The 20,339-nt window shown below is 49.2% G+C and overlaps 2 protein-coding genes and 1 pseudogene across 2 annotated transcripts in view; 2 read left to right on the forward strand and 1 right to left on the reverse strand.

Annotated features, from left to right (window-relative positions):
• LOC144116059 (uncharacterized) overlaps nucleotides 1-20,339 on the forward strand; it is a 430,049-nt gene that overhangs the window by 35,819 nt on the left and 373,891 nt on the right. The gene's annotated exons all lie outside the window — the stretch shown is intronic.
• On the forward strand, nucleotides 2,955-6,801 carry LOC144104827 (uncharacterized). Its single transcript, XM_077638043.1, has 3 exons — nucleotides 2,955-3,031; nucleotides 4,522-4,589; nucleotides 5,660-6,801. The coding sequence occupies exon 3, from the start codon at nucleotides 5,736-5,738 to the stop codon at nucleotides 6,615-6,617; it is 882 nt and encodes a 293-aa protein (XP_077494169.1). The 5' UTR covers nucleotides 2,955-3,031; nucleotides 4,522-4,589; nucleotides 5,660-5,735; the 3' UTR covers nucleotides 6,618-6,801.
• Nucleotides 7,490-10,362, reverse strand: LOC144116523 (uncharacterized; annotated as a pseudogene).

Below are 20,339 nucleotides of genomic sequence, written 5' to 3' on the forward strand. Positions count from 1 at the left end.
TCTTAACTGGAAAAAGGCGGAAGCAAATATTCCGAAATGCACGTCCGCAGAAATAGACGAAATTCCAATCAAGGTATTTAACGAACTTATCCCAAGAGGCAAGGAGACGCTGATAAAAGGATTGGAGATAGTCATAACAGATAAGTAAATTCCGCACAGCTGTAAACAGGGTAAAATCAATTTGATTTATAAACGGAAAGGGATTAAAATCCTTTCGTCCGATTGCAATAACACCAGTTATATACAGGCTGGCGAAGCTGGCGGTAAAATTAAAAATGCAGTCATGGGTAGAAAGTAATCGAATACTCGGAGAACTTCAGAACAGGTTTAGAGGGGGAAGGCGCTTGGATGATAGCCTGTTCTTGCTTAGCCAGTGCATAGAATTAGCTAAGGCGGAAAACAGACCTCTTTATTTAGCCTTCCTGGATATCAGCGGTGCACACGACAACGTGAACAGGGAACTCCTGTGGAGCATATTAAAAGTTGAACGTATCCGTCGTGAGGTAATTGATTTTCTAGAGGAAATATACCGAGAAAAAAAAAGTTGAAATTACATGGTAAGGGATGAAAAGTACGACAACTGTCGAGGTACACAAAGGATTAAGGCAAGGTTGTCCTCTACCACCACTGCTGTTCATTCTTTTTATAATAAATATGAGAAGATGGCTACAAGGAAGCAATCTAGGTTATAATCTGTCGTACAGATTAAGCGGAAAGGTCGTTGAGCAACGACTACCAGGTGTAATGCATGCGGACGTTATTGTACTCTTTAGCAGATAGCCAGAAAGATTTGCATACTCTAATTAATTGCTGTGGAGACGAAGGAGACACTCTAGGTTTCAGTTTTAGCGTAACTATATCAGGTGTGATGATTTTCAACGATATAACTGATCAGGTGTTTACAATACAAGGTCATGAACTTCCCCGAGTGTCAGAATACAAATATCTTGGGGTATGGGTAAACGAAGGGCAGGTGTACTTACCCGGAAAAGCAGGAATAGTCTCTTATGGCAAAAGGGCGAAGAGATGCTGGGATAATGAAACATTGATAATTATGGGGTTACATCAAATATGAAGTGCTGAGAGGTAATTGGAAAGAAATGATGGTGTCGGAGCTCACTTTCGGGAATGCGGTTCTGTGCTTAAGGGCCGAAGTTCACTCGAGATTAGAAGTAAATCAGAGAGCAATTGGAAGATAGGCACCAGGTGCCCACGGGAAAACCACGAACGAGGCAGTACAGGGGGATATGGAGGATCTTTCGAAGCACGGGAAGCTCAGAGCAAATATACTATACGAAGAACGCCTGAAGAAATTGGATGATAACAGGTGGGCAGGTAAGGTATTTAAATACCTATACAGAAAGAGCGTTGATTCACAATGGTGGAAAACAACTAGAAGCTAACCAGTAAGTATGCCAGGTACGAGGACGGAGAAAGAAACAGCATATAACGACAGGTTAAAAACGCGGAAGGAAAAAATTGGATAGATTCAATGGAAAAGAAGCATAGTGTAGAACTATATCGATACTGGAGAAGGCAGATCAGGAAGGAAGCCTTTTAAGATAACTCAAGAGGCAGTGCCCTACTCTTTGAATCTAGGTGAGGATGTCTTAGAACGCGATGCTACAAAAAGAAATTTCACGAAGATGACACATGTGGTGCGTGTGGTAAATCTGAAGAAACAATAGAACACCTCATACTAAAATGAGATGGTATACATCCCGATGTCCACACAGGCACAGTAACTCTTCCTGGGGTCCTAGGGTTTAGAGATAACAGTAGCCATGTAAATAAATCTGCGATGGAAATTAGCAAAAAGCGATTGAAGGCTCAAAAGCAGAAAGGTGACATAAGGTTATAAGTGTAGGAAGACGTATTTTAAAGGAAATGGCGAATTTTAATAACTTACAAGACAGTTAAACAAAAACAAAGGAAAAAACTGAGCATGGTGGCTACTGCCATCACCCCGTTTCAAAGGGGACGCTCCATCCATCCATCCATCCATCCATCCATCCATCCATCCATCCATCCATCCATCCATCCATCCATCCATCCATCCATCCATCCATCCATCCATCCATCCATCCATCCATCCATCCATCCATCCATCCATCCAGAGACCAGCATATTTCGCCGGACTTGCTGGTTCATACTTGACGAAAAAAAACTTGAAGCGTGAACCGAAGGCACGCATGTAATGCGATCACACTGCCGACCGCACGGAAGCGCTGCCGTAAGTACGCTAGCTGTCGTCGGATGCAACTGAAGAACGAGGCGGCGAGCGATCCTCGAAGGCGGCCATGAAGCCAATGGCTGCAACCTATTGTCATGACGTATATACATGCTAAATACCCTTGCACCCGCTTACGTTATTTGCCGGGGCTTGCATGTGCGAGCGGATTAACCACGAAATAAGCGGATTAACCGCGACGTCGCGACAACCGCTCGGCACCATTTGCTGGCTCAGTTCAGGTCCTCCTTTGAGGTGGAGTCACAACTTAATTCTTGGCTTACTGTATCCGACTTTATAGAAAAAAGCAAGAGAAAATACATGGCCAGGCAAGCTACTGACGCATAGGTCTCTGACGTACTGCGCGCTCCCCTCTACGATCGAAGGAGAAAGCTGAGTGCTGCCTGCAAAGGATTCTCTCCCGTACTGGCCAGAGAACTTGGCAGAAAAAATTTGGTGATTTGTTCTAGCTATCCTGTTAATGAGTCGTTTCAAAAACTTGATGCTTCCGCGTGTTCCAGGGACAATGCCTGGCAAGCGCCGGAGGATAGCGAATTTTCACTTGAAATTGGTCATGAGGGCGTTAAATATATTTTGAGAAAGGTACTTTTTATTTGACAGGTACACATTTCGTCTAGTTGTGCGAAAGCGGAGATAGGCTGCTAGGGTTCAGGGAAGGAACGGAAAAGAAGGTGGAGGAAGAAGAGGAGGATTCGAAGGACACCTTCCGGCACGCGGCAGTCGCAGTTACCAGAGTCGCCACCAGTGCCTGGGCCTTGCGAGGAGCCTTCCCTGATATTGGTGAGTCGATGCCGCATATTGGTACCAGAGAACACGGCTTGGAACACTGCTCGGCATCAGCGAGAGGCGATCAAGGCTGCCGAGCGAGCAGGGCGGTCGTGCGCAGTAGGGAGAGCCAAGTGTGGCAGCTGTTTTCATCGGCCGGAGCCTCGTGCCATTCCGGCTGGACAGCGACATTCCCGGAGGACTCAGAGGGCTATTCTGGGCAGCCAGCTCCAAACCCCATAAATTTATATGAGTTTTTGCGCCGGTCCAGTACCGACGGCGCCGCCGCGCGTTTACCACGCTAGCGTTTGGTCGTAAGTTGAGGCAGAGTCTGTGACTCGGCCTGAATCAGTGGCGCACTAATTTTCTGTAGTTCTGTGCTGCCCTGGATATACAGTTATCGCTGCGAGCGTCGACCAGGTTCTGACTGCTTAACTCATCCCGGAGACTGCTCGTCTTTAGCGCGGCCGGTATTATCAAGGGTGCGGGGGAGGAGGGGGCACTGTCTAAATGCAGGGTTTTGCCCTGCCGCAACCACGTGCGATATTCTGTGTCATGGCCTAGTGTAAATGCGTCCTGTCTCTAACCTACCAAACGCGGCTTCGGTTCCGTTTAGATTTCTCTTTCTTGGTCCTTGCTACTATCTATCGTTTTTTTCTTTTGAAACCAAAGCTTAATACACTAGCAGTACTTAAGGTGTTGCAAAGTGCATAGTTACGCCTACTGCCTCAGATAACGGGCGCGGCGTGCGTGGCAGGGAGCGTCATGTGACAATTCACAGAGAGAGAATTTTTTTTTTTTAAGGCGAGGAAAGGAAGCAGTATTTGTCTCACTTGTCAGGTAGGCGCCTCAACCGCGCCGTGAGGGAAGGGATAATAACGGAGTGAAATAAGGAAGAGTCTAAGAGGAGGCGTAGTGGTGTTCTGCGGAGTTTTTTCGACCAACTGGGGATCTTTAACGTGTCTTTAGATCGCACAGCACACGAACGCCTTTTCAGTTCCGCCTCGATCGAAACGTGGCCGCCGCAGTCCTCTCGCCGCGTGGTCATGCAGTATAGAGTTGGATCGATGAGATGTCACTACTTCACAACAAGGAAGGGCTTCGGAGAGCGACTGTGGTGAGAAGGATTGAAGTACATCGAGTTGGCCAAGTTGGTCACGGTCGATGGTCGTGAAAACAGCGTGAAAAAAAGAAAAGAAAAAGGACCACAAGAAGAAAGAATCAACGAGTTTTTTGGTTTCTTGGTTTTGTTTTCTCGTCTGTTTTTGATAAGGGGTGAAAGGGGCATGTAGCGGTGTTACGAGAAAGCCGGAGTGGTGCAATAGAGCTGTCGAATACGCCTTCTGTCGAGCAGTTAGATGTGGAAAGAAGGTTGGAGCTGGGATTCAGAGAGTCTTTTTATTGGCCCAGTGAGCATTTCGCTGCTAAACTACGAAAGCGCCAAATGTCAGTTTTTTAACGAGAACAAACGTATGCACTCAGTTTACGCTTTCATTCCCTTGCAGGTGGAAAGTCGGCGGCGCAGGCGCACATAACCGAAAAGTACCGGGCTTCTTCGCAAAGAACGTGCACAGTTACGTACACTGTTTCGACTTCCAATCGCATTTAACCAACAGTCGAGGAATGATGCGCTTCGTTATTTTGGAGTGCATGTAGTGGGACAGAGACGACAAGAGAGAGCAGAATATCTGCATGTTCGTGAATATTAGCGGCGCGAGTTGCAATATCTGAGCTGGGATGATCGGTCACTCGGGCTAATATTTTGCAGCAATAGCTGTTAAGCGCCCTTTCCTGGGTTTCGTTGTCGTGGTTGTCGGCGTACCCCGTGGGTGGTATAGCACCGGAAACATCCGGAGGGTGGCTATCGTGGATGGAGGGTATCGCAAAAGAAGCGGAATCCCCTAATAGAGGATGGTTTCAGTGTAAGCAGACGGATATGGCGGGAGCGTAGGAATGCGTAACCGGAGTATGGCTACCCCGGGAAACATTGTTAGGGTGGTTAGCTTGGAAGGAGGAGAGGTTGTGTGGCGAGAACAGAGAAGTGTGACACGGTGCATATGCGGCAGTTGCTCATACACGCGCCGCTCGAGGAGGGGAGGTCTAAATTTCTAGAAGAGGGGGGGGGGTTCAGGGTATGCGGGTGGAGCGGTAGTCATTTTGATTGTTTTATCTTGTGGTTTTTTCACCACAAGCCATCTATGGACGGCGTGTCTCTTCGCGTACATGCTATTTTGCAGGCGCTATCTAGCAAAGGTACCCATCCTTTTTGATAAGACTGCTACGATTTAAGGGGGTGCCTTCAGAAAAGCAACAAGGTGTGTAGGGTTACCACTGCTCAGTATAATCCAGCTCTGTGCTGAGTGGATTTTAACCGCTTGGCGGTGCTGCGAGCGCTAAAGGGGGATGTAAACACAGGCCATGACGTTTGCCGGACCAGCTCACTAATTGTTGGCACTCCACTTTTTTGCTGGCGCTAGTGTGGCACATTATGTTTTCTCATCGACTGTATATACCTTTCCTTCCATATGACAATCGATGGATTCATAATCTACTCACAGATATACAGATCTTCGTGTATTTCACTTTATCTGAGTATAAAAACACTGTCTTGACTTCACACTTGTTTCTTTCCTGCCTTCATAGGTTTGGGCCTGATTGCAGAAGTCCTGTCTAGATTGGAGTTCTACCTTTGAGTTAGTGCACGCTTCTATACAACTTGATGACTTCTCTTCCGAAGGAGCGAGCGCAATCGCGTGCTCAAGATGCGACCCGGAAGACCCGACAAGAGAAGAATCATCGTGACTCGAACCTGGACCTACCGGCGCTGTACTTGGCGAAGGGCTCCCTTTTCGGCTGGATCTCAGCCCCAGGTTCCGACACGAGCAGCGAAGGCAGCGCTGGGGACTTCGCCTTGGGGGACGAGACTGTGGACGAATTTCCATACGTGAAAATCAGCAGGGCCGAGATGAAAAAACAACGTGCCATGCTGGCAAACATTGAGCAAAAGCTGAAGTTCGTGGCCAAGAATTTGACTGAGAAGTCCGTGGTGATGCCAGAAGTGATGCTGAACAAGTTTCTGGAAGTCGAGCAGATTAAATTCGAAATGCGCAAAATGCAGGAGGAAAACCGCCGTCTTAAGGAAGAAGTTCACAGGCGAGATGAATTCATCAGGGCGAATGGCCTCGAGCTGAGTGGGGCTGGTGCCGGCCTGGTCATTCAGCAGGCATTCGAGCCATTTGAAGATACCTCGGTGCTGCAAGAACAGCAGCAGAACGCATGCCTTCCGAACAACTCGCAAAGGCAGGCGAAGGATGCTATGCGGAGAAAAATGCTCAGGGATGCACAGATGGAAGAGAAAAAGCGCAAGCACAAACAGAGGCCAGCGGAGGAGGAGCACGCTTGGCCGAGAGAAAATGCGTTTAGTGTCGACAAGCCGCGTGCACGCCCCATGACACACGCAACAGAGACTGAGGACTGGGAACATGAGCTGAGAGCTGATGACGTAGAAAGCCTAGAACACGACAGCACTGAGCACCTCGACAAAGTCATCAATCGTTTCAAGGGGGGCATTCGTGAAGGCCACTTGGAAGACCCTGACTGATGCGCAGGTGCACCGTTCAGTGCAACCTGCAGTGGTGCAAAATTTGATTCCCGCTAATAACCGGATTGGTCCTTGCTTCCACTCTTCCCTTCCTTCCACTGCTACGTTTTGACGCTGGGAACCCTCTCAAGCCGTGGCGTTCATTTGCTTCAGACAAGACTTTCCAGCGCATTTTGGTGTTAATAAAGAGCGTCAAATCCCACTGTGGGTTTGTCGATGGCCAGTGAAGAGATAGCTTGGAGAAATGCTTTCTGGCCCTTCATCTTCAAATGTTGAAAGGACGCTGACTACAAATTTAAGGGGAGACACTGCGGTTTGACCTTTTTCTTATTTCTTAAGTTATGAAGTTTAACATTTTACACCTGATGTAGTTTCCTCTGCTGATAACAAGTATGCAATTAGATTTTATCTAGCTTATATAGATGTCAAGATATTTGAAGTGTCATGTTGGGCCACCTTGCTAAAGTTATGGCAACTTGCAGTGGAAACATTGGCCTGTATTTTACATGTGCATGCTCTAGAAGGACCAGGGAATGCAACCATAGCACAGGCATAATTTCAGATGAATCACCAAAAAAGTTACAGCCTTTAGAAATTTCCACTCTGAAAATGCAATTTTCTAGAACCAGATAAATTGATTGTAATTTATACTTATGCATAGAAATATGTATTTGTTTTAGTATGGTTGCACAAAGCATCTTATAAGCTTTCAAATGCAACAAAAATGCAAATAGGACCAGTATATCTAAAGATATCATGGGCAAGGGCTGTGTGTGTAGCGAAAAAATTCGTTTCGAGAAATCAAGAAGTTTGTGAACCCAGCAACACTTAATTATGGCCAATAACAGCCATGAATCTGCAAGGGTTCATCCCTAGAGTGCACCAGGCATGTAGTCAGTGTCTCTTTCAGTTGTGCGTTTTTATATAGCGCGGCGGAACCTTTCTGCTTGTAGATGCTTTGCATCGGATGTTGCAAGCCGGCACCGATGCTTCTCAGCTCACCTTTCAATAGCTGCAGTGCCATGATTTATGCTCAGCTGCTGCAATATAGCTTTGGTGGCATACTCCTTGCCGGCATTGAATCTTGTTACTGCTTCGGCAACAGCTGATTGCACTGCAAACAAAGAGGCGTGTTTCGTCTTGGGCACCAGGGACCAAATGACAGAGTGAAGACTCTCATTTGAGTTCTGCGTTTTTCCTCGTTGGCAGCGCTCAAGCAGCTTCCTATCGGAGAGGCGGACAAAAACAGGTTGCAGAGCATCTGCGACATACTTTGGCAAGTTATAGCGGTGCTTTGGGGGTGGCTCATTCTTTGCCAAAGCCTGGTTGTACTTGCACCAGGATTCCTGGCCTTTAGGGCAGAGACCATGGTTTGGCTCAGCATCCGTTGATGTAACATGGTGGTAAGTGGCAAGCACAGCATTGTGCATCTTCTCGATATCACCCTGGTGTGCTTTCAAAGCCCATCCATAATACATGGTGAGCTTTGTAATGAGCTCGCCAGTCAGCTTTCCTTTGCCGCTGAGGCTTGGTGGTGGTGGTAGTGGTTTTATTAAAATTAATAGTAAAAAGGAAGGGAAAGATTTTTGCTAGCCCCGGCATCTGCCATCGATACTGAAGCACCTGAGTTGGGGCAGCGGAAATAAAGGACAGCAGGCAGAATGGCCGTTTTCTTTTTTTATGCAATAGGTCACCTAGTGCTGTCCCCATTCTCTTGCTGACGTGGTTGGTGCAGTCTTCTTTCTGTATCTGCACATATCCGTATACCTTTGCCTCTTGTAGGTTATTGAAGGCGCGGCTGTCGCCATCACAGAGCATGGGGACATAGCGCAGCCCATACTTTTCAAGTGAGCGGCTGAAAAGAATCCTGGCTGCTTCAACTTCCATGTAAAGGGATCGTACGACTCGCGGTGTCATTAGAACCGGTCGCCTGTCCGTCGTCTCCCTGAGGCGGCCTCCTCTTTGAAACTCCCCCCCCCCTCCCCTTCGGGGCGGGCGGCTGCGGGGCGCCGCACTGAAAAGGAGCGCCGTTGGGGTCAAGAGCCCCTGACAGCGAAGGTCAAGCGCTTTGACCCTCGCATTGTTCGGTCCCCTCGTCAGAACGGCGCCAAACGCGATGCGACCTTGCGACAAGCATCTCGTGAAAAGGGGTAAGCTCGTCAAGAAGGGTCGTAAATAAAAACGAGCAGACGGGCTGCACCGCGGAAGCGCCCCGCTGTAGTCCGATGACAGAGCTAATTTCGGAACAGCTTCAGTCAAGGGAAACCGAGAGTCAAAGGAAACCGCTTGCACGTGCGGGTACGATGTGTGGTTGTTTGTGCTTTTTTTTCTTCTGAGGGAGAGAGTTCGAAGCATACTGTGGAAGTATGGGGCGTGGCACGTAAACCTGGTGGGCCACTCGTTTCGAGGGTCCATTCCCGAAATCTATTTTCTTATAGCGATTCTGATGCTCTTTTCCAGCTGTGTATTTTAGGGAGAGGGTTTTGAACCTTGCCGAAACTGGAAGGCGTGCCATGCAGTTTGTAAACCAATCATGAGTTAGTTTGTTGTGATTGGGTGATGCAAGGGATGGGCTGGGCCTTTAGTCTTTAAAACCAGGGCCCGGAGCCCTGGAAAATTTTCTCGGCTAAGGTCAGATCTAATGCATCTTCGGCTATGCCGAGTAGGGGCCTCCCCTAGTGTTAGCCAGTTCCACCTTTTTGATCTTTAACTTTTTACCGTTTTCAATTTGTCTCATGTATATCAAAGTGCTTGCAATGTAAACATTTCGTATAATACAGTCAATTCATCCTCCCCTTAACGCCTGTATTCTGAGTCGTCGCGATACCGTCTACGACGGAGCACCCCTGGTGCGGAAAAGAAGTCTGCGGTCATCCAACAAAGCAACTGTCTCGGGCGGTGGGCACCTCTGGTGCGGAGAAGAAGCAACTCAAAGAACCTAGTAAGGTCTGCAGCAAAGGAAGAGACCTTACGATGAAGAACGTTTAGTTTCCATTTCACCTGGCTTGCTCGACGTGTTCTTCTGGCATTTGTGTTCCGCTTGCCATGCTTCAAATTCGGGATCGTCCTCCTTCGGACCACAATGGCATCCCAGGCAGAAATTTGACAAAACAACAAAATCTAGAACATGGCCCGTGAAGAGTTCTATTACTATTCCAACGTACACATGCGATGAATGGTCCCGTGTGAGCCACGTTCCATTGAACGACACAGTTATGTTTGCTGGGTGATCGAAGTTCAGGTTCTGGTAGGCAAGCTTCACCGCACCAGAACAGTCCCTCATCACTTGCGCGGCAGCGTTTAGAGCAGCAGGGTTCAGCTTGTCCTTCAAGTAACCTTGGTATGTTTTGCAGTGGATACCCCGCCGGGAAATGTTGAGCGCGGCGAAAATGTCGTTCAATGCGGTCTGCCCGTTTCCCTTGCTTGCAGCCGCACGCGCGGCGAGAACGTCGACTTCGAAGGGCTTGCAGGTCGCGTTCGTGCCTACTCTAGGCGAGCTCCAAATAGTTTTCACCTGCCCGCAGACTTCACAATTGAGCGAGAGCTTCACAGCAATCCCAAATTCCAGCTCACCTTTTGAAATGTTCACGAAACCGCCGCACACTTTGCACTTCACACACTCGAGCAGCTCATTCACGGAGGTTAGGGCTAGCACCGTGAACGGTGTTCCCGACGCGGGCGCATCGTCGATCGTTGCCCCAATGAGATTGCTTTCGCCGAGTGCCTGAAACTGACGAAAGTTCATGCCGTGCCTCCGTCGCGCGACGCTCTAGCTCCGTTTTATCGGCGTCGGTCAGAAACGGTGTGTCTACACGGACGGCTCTTCTAGCTCCTTCGGCTGTTGCAGCATCTTCCAACGACGCCGCGGCAGGGCTCGTAGTGTCGGCGGTCTCCGATGCTGGTGCATCCGGCGACATTTCGCGTGACTGCGACTGTGGCGGCCGTGATTGCGGTCGTTTTTTCTTTTTTCCAAATGCATGGGCATTACGGAACTTCCTTTTGCCACCAGCCATCGTAGCGCGTCTGAAAAAGCTCTATCCAGAATGGTGGACGCGATGCCGTTTTCTTGTATCTTTTTAGCTGACGATTTCTGAAGATCCAATAGGGAGGCGCGATTCAGGACACAATGCACGAAAGCGCCAATGCGGTACGAGTATTTTTTTATTTTTTACTGGCTTGTTGAGCCGCTGTTTCCAGATGCACAGACTGTTTTCTACCGAAAACGGATAGCTCAGAGCTTCGCGTTTCAAACGAGACCAAAATGGTTGCGCTCAGCGGCACGGTTCTTGCGCGGTACGCGTTTGAATTTGACCGTTTTTTGAGTTGTTCTCGCGAGAAAAGCTTCCACACAGATGATTTTGAAGAGCAATAAATCGATTATTACTTCATAGAGAGTTGTAATATTTTATGTATGGGGTTCTTGAGAACGTCTAGATTCGGAAAAAAATACTTTGAGAATTCGATTTTTGCCATTTTTCGGCCGCAAACCCCCGTGTCTCCACTTAAAAGCAAACCAGGGCAACATTGATGCAATGAAAAATGCTGTCGTCGCAACCTATCATCACATAACCTCCACGGACGCAAGGCCAAATCATTCACTGTGCCCAAAAGGTGAATAAAGCTGGTGCACTTACAACAAGGCCGTGGCAAAGAAGGAACCTCCACCTAAGCACCGATACAGCCTGCCAGACTATGTTGCAGAGGCACTGCTGCCTATATTCATGCGCCTCACTGACGAGAAATTGCTTGAACGATGCCAGAGAGGCAAAACGCAGAATTCAAACGAGTGCCTACACTCGGTGATATGGTCACTTGTACCAAAGCACAGGCACCCCTCTCTTTATACTGACTCGCCCCGCGCCCACCGACCGGAGCATACGTGCGCGGATGGGCTCCCGCCCGACCCCGAAAGCTGCGAGTATCTCTCCCCACCATCGCCTGCTGTGAGACGGCTGCCCCGACCGCCTTCCTACCGACCCGAGTGGTTTCGGCGCAAAACCTGCTTGCCGGATCGATGGCGCCGTGGTATGAGGGCCTTCCGCTCGCCTCGCGCCTGTCGTTCTCGAGCTTCGTGTTGGTGATTTTCATCGAACTGATTTCCTGTGAGGCTACAGGACCACCAAATGGCCACTGGGTCGTCGTCCAGCGGTGCGACACCGCTATGCGGCACCTACCCGAATGCATACTCTCCAAACCCGTTGCACGACGACTCCGAAATGGATTCCCGTGACACTATCCCGCAGAACCAGGATCTTCTGTCCTCTTCGTCTGTGGATAATGCGAGCTCACCTCTTGGCGGTGGTCCAGGCTGGCAGCACGCACTCAACAAGCGACGGGCAAAGAAGCTCCGCAGACAGGCCAGACAAGCCTAGAATCCATCCACTCCGGACTCTTCTGCCTCCATGGGCGGAAACCCGCCGAACACGTCAGGACAGTCATCGAACGCAATCCGTCAACCGGGCACTCGCCGTCCCAAGCTTCAACCCCTTCCAAAAAATGATATAAAAGTCGTCATCCGACCGACACGTGGGCTAGCGCTCAAGACCTACCCGACCCGTGTCATTTCGGCAGCGCTCGTTCATTCCTGTCGAGACCCGACCAAGGTGAAAGGCAAATACATACTCCGACCTCATGTCGGGTCCAACACCCTCGTAATCAGCACCCCGCACGAAGAAACAGCGGCGGAGCTCTGTAAGATCACCCACCTCACCCTGGACGAGAGCCCCCACCCCGTGCGAGCGTACGTCCCTTTTCCAGCTACCACACTCCGAGGGGTCATTCACGGACTCGATCCCCAGGAGACACGCGACACCCTCATGGCGGGGGTGCGCATCAAGGACAACCGTATCGAACTGTTAGACGCCAGAATCCTCGGCTCTTCAACGACAGCCCTTCTCACGCTCGAAGGAACCCAACTCCCCCGATCCGTATAATACGACGGCTGCGAATACCTGTGCTTCACGTACAGGCCAGCCAGGCAATTCTGCCATATATGCATGCAACCCGGACATCGCCCGGACGTCTGCCCGACACCAAAAGTCAGAGTCTGCCGCCTGTGCGGGGCCCAATACCCGCCCATAACACACCAGTGCCAACCCAAGTGCGGACTGTGCGCCGGCCAGCACGAGACGGGATCCCGGGAGTGCCCAAAACGTCTAAAACCAGCCAGAACACCACGACCCGCTACTAACAAAGGCGCCAAGAAGACGACTCACCAGTCCCGTAAAGAGGAGGGACCCAGGATCTACAACAACAGATGGTTCTCATCGGACGACGAGGAGACTACAGGTCGTAGCCAGAGCAGCAGCCGCTCACGGAGCCGTTCCAACTCCAGACCCCGGACGAAGACACCAGTCCCGCCCCCAGCCCTTCCGGCCGCGGACGAGGGAAAACGAAATAAGAAGACGCCACCACAAGGCCAAAAGCAGGTGAGCTGGGCAGAGAAAGTGCAGGGACCTCCCGCTCCTTCAAACGACCCCCGTTTCGAACAGCTGCGGGCTACCATTGCGTCGCAAAGCGCCAAGATAACCGACCAAAACACGAAAATTAAGGCCCTAACGGCCAAATTAGAACAGGTCTTTAAACAGAACCAAACAAACAAAACACCTTCGCACCCACGTAAAGACGCAAAGCCACACCTCGCAAAACCCACAGAATCCGTAACCGTCCAAATGATCCGCGACACTGAAGAACGGATAATGAACTCTCTGCAGGTCTCAATGTCCACACTTCTCCAAACACTAACAGAGAAAATAGAAACCATTCACCATACACTCGCGCGATATGAGACTATTCTCAATCAGCACACAACTGCCATCCAGGCGCTTCAAACTCAATACCGTAAACGAGCCTCGTCGGACGAACATGGCCAGGGCCCCTCGCAGTTACGCAGTCGCACCAGCTCAGTCAGCAGCGATGCGGGTCGCACGTCATTCCGACACGTCCAAGATGGCCACGCACCCTAAAAGCAGCCAAAATGCAGAACGCATAGAAATTTGGCAGTGGAATTGTAGAGGTTACAAGCGCAAAGCGGGTCTTCTCAAACAGTTCATTGCCACCACTTCAATCCGTCCAGACCTTATCTGCCTGCAGGAAGTGGGAGCCGATAAGGCCCCGACGCTGGCGGGATACTATACGATTAGTCAGCCCCTGATGCCATCGGTTGCCATCCTAGTGGCAAAAGATGTAACTGCGGTCGAGCACGCCCTGCCAGTACCGGAAGCCGAACACTTGACGGTCGAGATTGTGCCCAACAAGCGCGGCCGAGCAAGCACCTTTTTCATAAACGTCTACAAGCCCCCCAAGCCTAGGAAAGGGGACTTTACAGACCTACTATTGGCTGCCTCTCACAAAGCGCAGTGTAATCAGCTCGTGATCGTAGGAGATTTCAACGCACCCCACAGAGAGTGGGGGTATTGCGATAACACGGCAAGAGGTCAGTCTATAGTGAAAGCGATACACACGCTAGGACTGGAACTCCTAACTAACCCTGCCTTTCCTACACGAGAGGGAAACAGTGTGACTAGAGACTCCTGTCCTGACCTCACCCTGGTCAAGAACGTAAGCCACTCGAAGTGGACCAACCTAATAGAAACATTGGGGAGCGACCACTGCATCCTAAGCACCTCTATCACTTCATCCAAAATCCGGAGAAGCATTGGACCAGCCAGAATAACGGACTGGCCAAAATTTCGCAATTCGGAGAGAGAGAGAGGGTATATTGATAGGAAGGGCAGAGAGGTTGGCCTGAAAAATAATTATCTGGCCTGCTATTCTGCTCTGGGTCACGATGGGGGACGATGATGATGGGAGGAGGCAGATGAAAAACTACTTTAAAAAAAGGCACACTTTCTGAGATCACAAACGCGAGACAAGGCCCGTGTCTCTCAAAAAGCGTGAGAGCGCTCGCGTTGCCTTTCGGAATTCGGAATTCCCTACGGGACATATAGAATCCATCCAGGATTGGAGCGCGGCCCTTCGCCAGGCTCACAGCACCGCCACCGAAGTCGTACAGCGCACAAACGAGACACCTGAGGTAGACAGGCACCTACTCAAATTATGGGATCAGCGCGCGAAACTCGTTCGCCGTCGGAAGACCCAAAAGTTGAACCGCCAACTTCGAACCGCATAGTCGAGCTCACGGAAGAGGCACAAACGCACGCCACGCAACTCTCGCATCAGAACTGGCAACAGTTCTGCGAGTCTCTGCGAGGCACTTTGGGCACGTCTCAGACATGTGCAATTCTCAGAAACTTGATAGACCCAACCAAGTCCAAGTCCGAAGGGACCCGTACACTCAAGCGGATTTCCCACCTGTTCCCGGGTGACGACGCAGCTCTTCTCGCAGCGCTCCGCGATAAATACATAGGAAGTGCGACTACAACACCTAGAACGATTACCTACCAGGGCAGCCCAAATCGAGCTTTGGACGCCCCCATAACGACGGCAGAAGTATACGCTGCGGCGCGATCCTGCGTTCGTAATACGGCGGCAGGTGCGGACAAAATCACCAACGCCATAATACGCAACCTCGGCAAGGACCAAATTCAGGATCTAACTCAGTACATTAACGATGAGCTCTGAGAAAAGAATATCATCCTTCAAGAATGGAAACACTCCGAAATCATCGTCTTCCCAAAGCCGGGGAAGCTGCCCACACTTGAGGCGCTCCGCCCCATCTCGCTCACGTCGTGTCTGTGCAAGCTATACGAGAGGGTGATCCAAACTCGTCTGCAGAGCTATATCGAAGACAACAACCTCTTCCCTCCTTCCATGATCGGCTTCCGATCCGGGCTATCTACTCAAGACGCCTTCCTTCTACTCAAGGAGGAGGTACTGGCGCACGTTCCCAGCGGAGGGGAGCACCTTGTGATGGCCCTTGATCTCAAAGGTGCCTTCGACAACGTGTCTCACGATGCCATCCTCAGAGAACTGAACAACCTAAATTGTTGGGAACGCGTCTTTAACTACGTCCAAAATTTCCTATCGAACAGAACAGCTACGATCGGCATAGGAGGTACACGGTCGGACCCTAAGGACATGCCGTACAAAGGCACGCCTCAGCGATCATCTCCCCTCTCCTTTTCAACATCGCGATGGTTGGCGTGGCCAGAAGCCTTCAAACAGTACCGAACATCGGATTTACACTGTACGCCGACGACATAACTATCTGGACTACCAAAGGCTCTCTGGCGACCAAAGAAGAAACTCTGCAGCAAGCTGCTACCTGCGTCGAGGACACGGCCTCCCAGTGCGGACTGCGCTGTGCGCCGGAAAAGTCAGAGATCATCCGCATAGAAGGACGTAACTACAAGTCTCCAGGAGACATTCAGGTCCTCCTACACGGCGTCCCCGTCCGTGAGACCCGACAGATACGTATCCTTGGCTTATGGCTCCAGAGTAATCGAAAAGCCACCCACGCTATCAAGCTGTTATCCACCACAACACAGCAAGTCGCCAAAATGATCAGAACAGTGGCACGCAACCGGACAGACATGCACGAGGAGGACACGCTACGCCTCGTCCAAGCACTTGTGGTGAGCCGCGTTTCTTGCGGCCTACCGTACCTGCAATTAACTAGACAAGAACTAACCTAAGTCAATGCCATGTTACGTACTGCGTACAAATATGCGCTGGGCATTCCTATCTACACTTCAAACGCCAAACTAGAGGCCCTAGGCCTCTCTAACTCATTCGAGGAGATCCAGGAGGCTGTTCTCCTCTCGCAACGTGCACGCCTCCTTCGCACGGACACCGGAAGGCAAACTCTGGAGCGGGTGGGCTACCCGGCAGACGTCCAGATAATACAGAGCATGACCAACCTCCCAACAACATATCGCTCGCGGGTGCACATCTGCCCGATTCCCAAAAACATGTCGAGCGGAGCCGGGTCGGGCAGACGTTCAGCCAGAATAGATTACTTGAAGCGGACAGCGGCACGCAGCCCCCACACGGTGTACGTCGACGCTGCAACACACAGCGAGGTCACGCGGGCGACGGCAGTTGCGGTGAACTCCTCCCACAACGAGGTTGTCAGCGCCTCCTTGAAGCACACGACGATCACGGAAGCAGAGGTGGCAGCAATCCTGCTGGCGATCCAGTACGGCGACGCCCGCAACCAGGGTGTACACGTTATGACCGACTCCCAAGCAGCCTGTCGGCTCCTACTTGCAGGCAGAATACCCAAAAAGCTGTTGGGCATAGTAACCAACTCTATGAGCGCCTATTCCTCCCTAAGACATCAGATAACGTGGGTGCCTGGTCACGCGGGATTAGAGGGCAACGAGGTCGCGGACGCACTAGCTCGATGACATACCAACCGAGCGGGCTCCAACCCCGACTCAAGCTTTCTCCCCGAAGTTCCCATCACCTACAACACACGACTCCACTTCCTAAGAACACAACGACAGCACTTCCCCCCTTCACATAAGAAGCTTAACGCTCATGAAGCTCGGGACTAGAGGCAACTCCAGACCGATACTTTCCCCAGTCTTTATAAATGCAACATCATTTACCCCGAGCGCTACAGAGGCGAATGCCCGTGGTGCGAAGACGGCCCGATGCATACCACATTACATGGGGATGTAAGGGCCCGAAACCCCAGGACATCACAACACATAGAACGAAGGAGCAATGGGAGACCTCTCTGCTCAGCTCGGAGCTTGATCAGCAGCGCACACTCGTTGCGCAGGCTAGAGCGGCGGCCAAGGCCAGTGGAGTCTTGAAATGAAGACACCACCCATTGTATATTTCTCCTAGTGTCTTTTATTTAAGTTTTCTACTACTACCCTCCTTATACTGTTGTGAGTGCGGTGGCAGAAGCTGTTGCAAGGTTTAACGCTGGCAAAGAGCGTGCCAGTGAGGCCATCCTCAGGGAACTGCATGCCAACAAAAGCATTGTGATGCTCCAAAGATGCGCCGAGAAGGACCAGCGTCGGCTGGTAGCATGACAGGAAGCATGCAGATGCTGAAAACTTCCGGCAGGCAATGAAAGGAAAACGAGGGAAAGAGATTTATGGCGATTATGTGCCTGGAGGCTTCTAGCATAAGATCCATTGAACTACAAATCTGAATTTACAGAAAATAAACTCTGTACTTGTTTTCAAACTTCTTACATTGTTTTCTCAAAACTGATTTTTTAACCACTGCACTTAATGTTGCCCAAAATATCTCCAGATGTGGTGGTCAGATTTGAACATTTCTTGTTGCATTTAAAAGCTTGTGAATGACTCTGAGCAATAAAATGAAAACAATGTAACGTTTCTCTTTCCAAATTGGTTTAAAATGGGGAGTTTCTTTTTCAGAAATTAGCCGTTTTTAATGGGTGTACTTCAGAGGTCCGTAACTTCTATTTCATCAAACCAAAACTTATAATTATGGTATGGTTGCATACTCTGGCTTTTGTAGAACATATAGACATCAAGTTTTATTAAATATTTTATGAGGAACAACAAAAACTTGGGCAACACAATTCGTCGTAAATTATGATTATTTCAAAATGTACAAAAGATAGGTAAAAAAATTGCATATTTGTGGTCACAACACAAAAATACATTAGATAGGGAATTTCATCAATGTACAATAAAAATTGTCGAAGTTAGTTTAAAGAGCATTGTCCCCCCTTAATTGTTGGTCACATTTCTTCACAAACTTCTGATTTACATATGCACACAATTTGTTAGTACGCATTCATTTTTCCCAGACACAAATTATCAAATTACATTAAATTACCAGTCCGGCAGCCACACTTTCATCTTCTATTGCAGCCTCGGCTGACTCCAGCTCCTCGACAGTGTAGGCGGGCAGTGCGAGGGTGGGAGGTGGCAGCAATGGCGAGCTCGGCCGAGCACTTCCTGCGTCCGTCTGTCGGTCCGATCGCAGCTGCATGTTTTCAATTCTTTGTACACGCTGCATTAAATCACGCTGCTGCTGTCGGACCTCGAGTACGAGGCGCAGAATTCTGAGCAGGGTAGCTGAAACTGAAGCAATTAACAATTTCAGTAAGAGCAAGGTTCCTAATGCCAATATTATTCATGTCAAAAGGCATAAATAAGAACAATATAAGCCTAACAGTAGACAGCAACACGCTCTCTACTATGTTCCTAAACTTCCACCAATATTATCCTACAAGACACTAATAATTCAAGCATATTAATTGCTAGCCGAATGTAAATGCCATAAATGTCACCATGCACTGACAAACACCCAGGTTAAATGGAGCTGCTCTGTGTGTGATTGCTAGCACAGCTAAGAACTGCGACCTTGTTCTGTAAATGAGTTCTCAGTCTATGAGCTTCCGCCAATTTTCACACTGCCTCAGATCGAGGCATTTCCACTGCTATTGCACAGTGGCAGAGATGGCAGCTGTTAGTCCCAAATGGATTCTTGCAGTGCCATGAGAAACACGTGCTAAAAGAAGCCAGAAAGCAGAGCAGGCCTGTAATCTAGCAACGCACCATTTAGAAACCACTGTTTATAGCGACACCCACATTGGCCAAAATTCCATGTCTGTTGTGTTATAACTGCATGTGCCGGCAGGAATCAATGCATTACAACTGCCAGAGAGAAAGCCCCCATGGAACTACTGACCTTGGCTGACAAATAAAATACAACAAAGAGGCAGACCAAACGTTTCTTGCTAGGCACAGGAGCTGCCAAATCGTTGAGAAACAAAACAAGGCCATATTTATCTCTTATCATGCTTCCAATTTACTGCAGGCAAGATAAGGCTAGGTGCCAGCTGATGTGCTCCAGAAAACAGTTATAACCCTGTCACACTAGCAAATTTAATGTCATTTCAATCGAATGTCATTCAATGCATCGAATGTCTTTTGGTCTCTTTCAGTGCTACACGGTAAAAAATAATATCATTAAAAAATGATGGCAGTGACGATCAGTGAAAAAAATGGTACAATTCAAACACATCAGTGCAGATAAAAGATGTCTGAAATTGTTGTGTAGTGTTTTAAAAGAGAGTGAGAACATTTCTGCGCAAAATTATAAGGGTAAATTTTAATTTATGGCCATTAAACGCCAAGCCAGTACAAAATCAACCACAAATCAGATAAATGTAAACAAACAAAATCGCTGACACGGTGGCGCGCGGTGCGTAGAAATGACTTCCAAAAGCTGAAGTGCTCAGTTACATCTTTAAGCAATTCCGTGCTAAACGAACATGTAACGCCAACTAGCAAGAAACATGCAAGCTAAAATGATCGATGGTTGCGGAAAAAGCCCTGCTTCACGCTCGGCCGTTGCTGTTGGCTGCCACCGGGACCGAAAGTAACAGTTATCCACGACAGCTTCTAGTGTCAAGAAGTTCGCACCAAAATTAACATATTTTAACACAACTAAATAAATAAACTCACAGTGCCCATGCTATTTTTTCGCGTCGCTTGTTTCTGCTGTGCATATGGTGTCCACAGTACACATTCGGTTCGACATCGAGTGCGAAAGAGTTCCCCAAACTCATTCGATGGCGAATGTCATTCGAACCGAATGACATTAAATATTTCCATGTAGCACCCGATTAATGACATTAGGCACTAATGTCATTCGATCAGAATGACATTAGATGTGCTAGTGTGGCAGGGGCATTAGACTGCCCAGTTGTTTCCTAAGCTAGAGGCTTTTCATGCATGCAATCTTATTGACTGTATCTCCTAGAGCACCTTCTATGGGAGTGTGCATGGTCTCTGTGATATCGCAATTAATTTTCTTCAG

The sequence above is a fragment of the Amblyomma americanum genome, chromosome 1 (genome assembly GCF_052857255.1).
Source record: "Amblyomma americanum isolate KBUSLIRL-KWMA chromosome 1, ASM5285725v1, whole genome shotgun sequence".
Taxonomy (NCBI): Eukaryota; Metazoa; Arthropoda; class Arachnida; order Ixodida; family Ixodidae; genus Amblyomma; species Amblyomma americanum.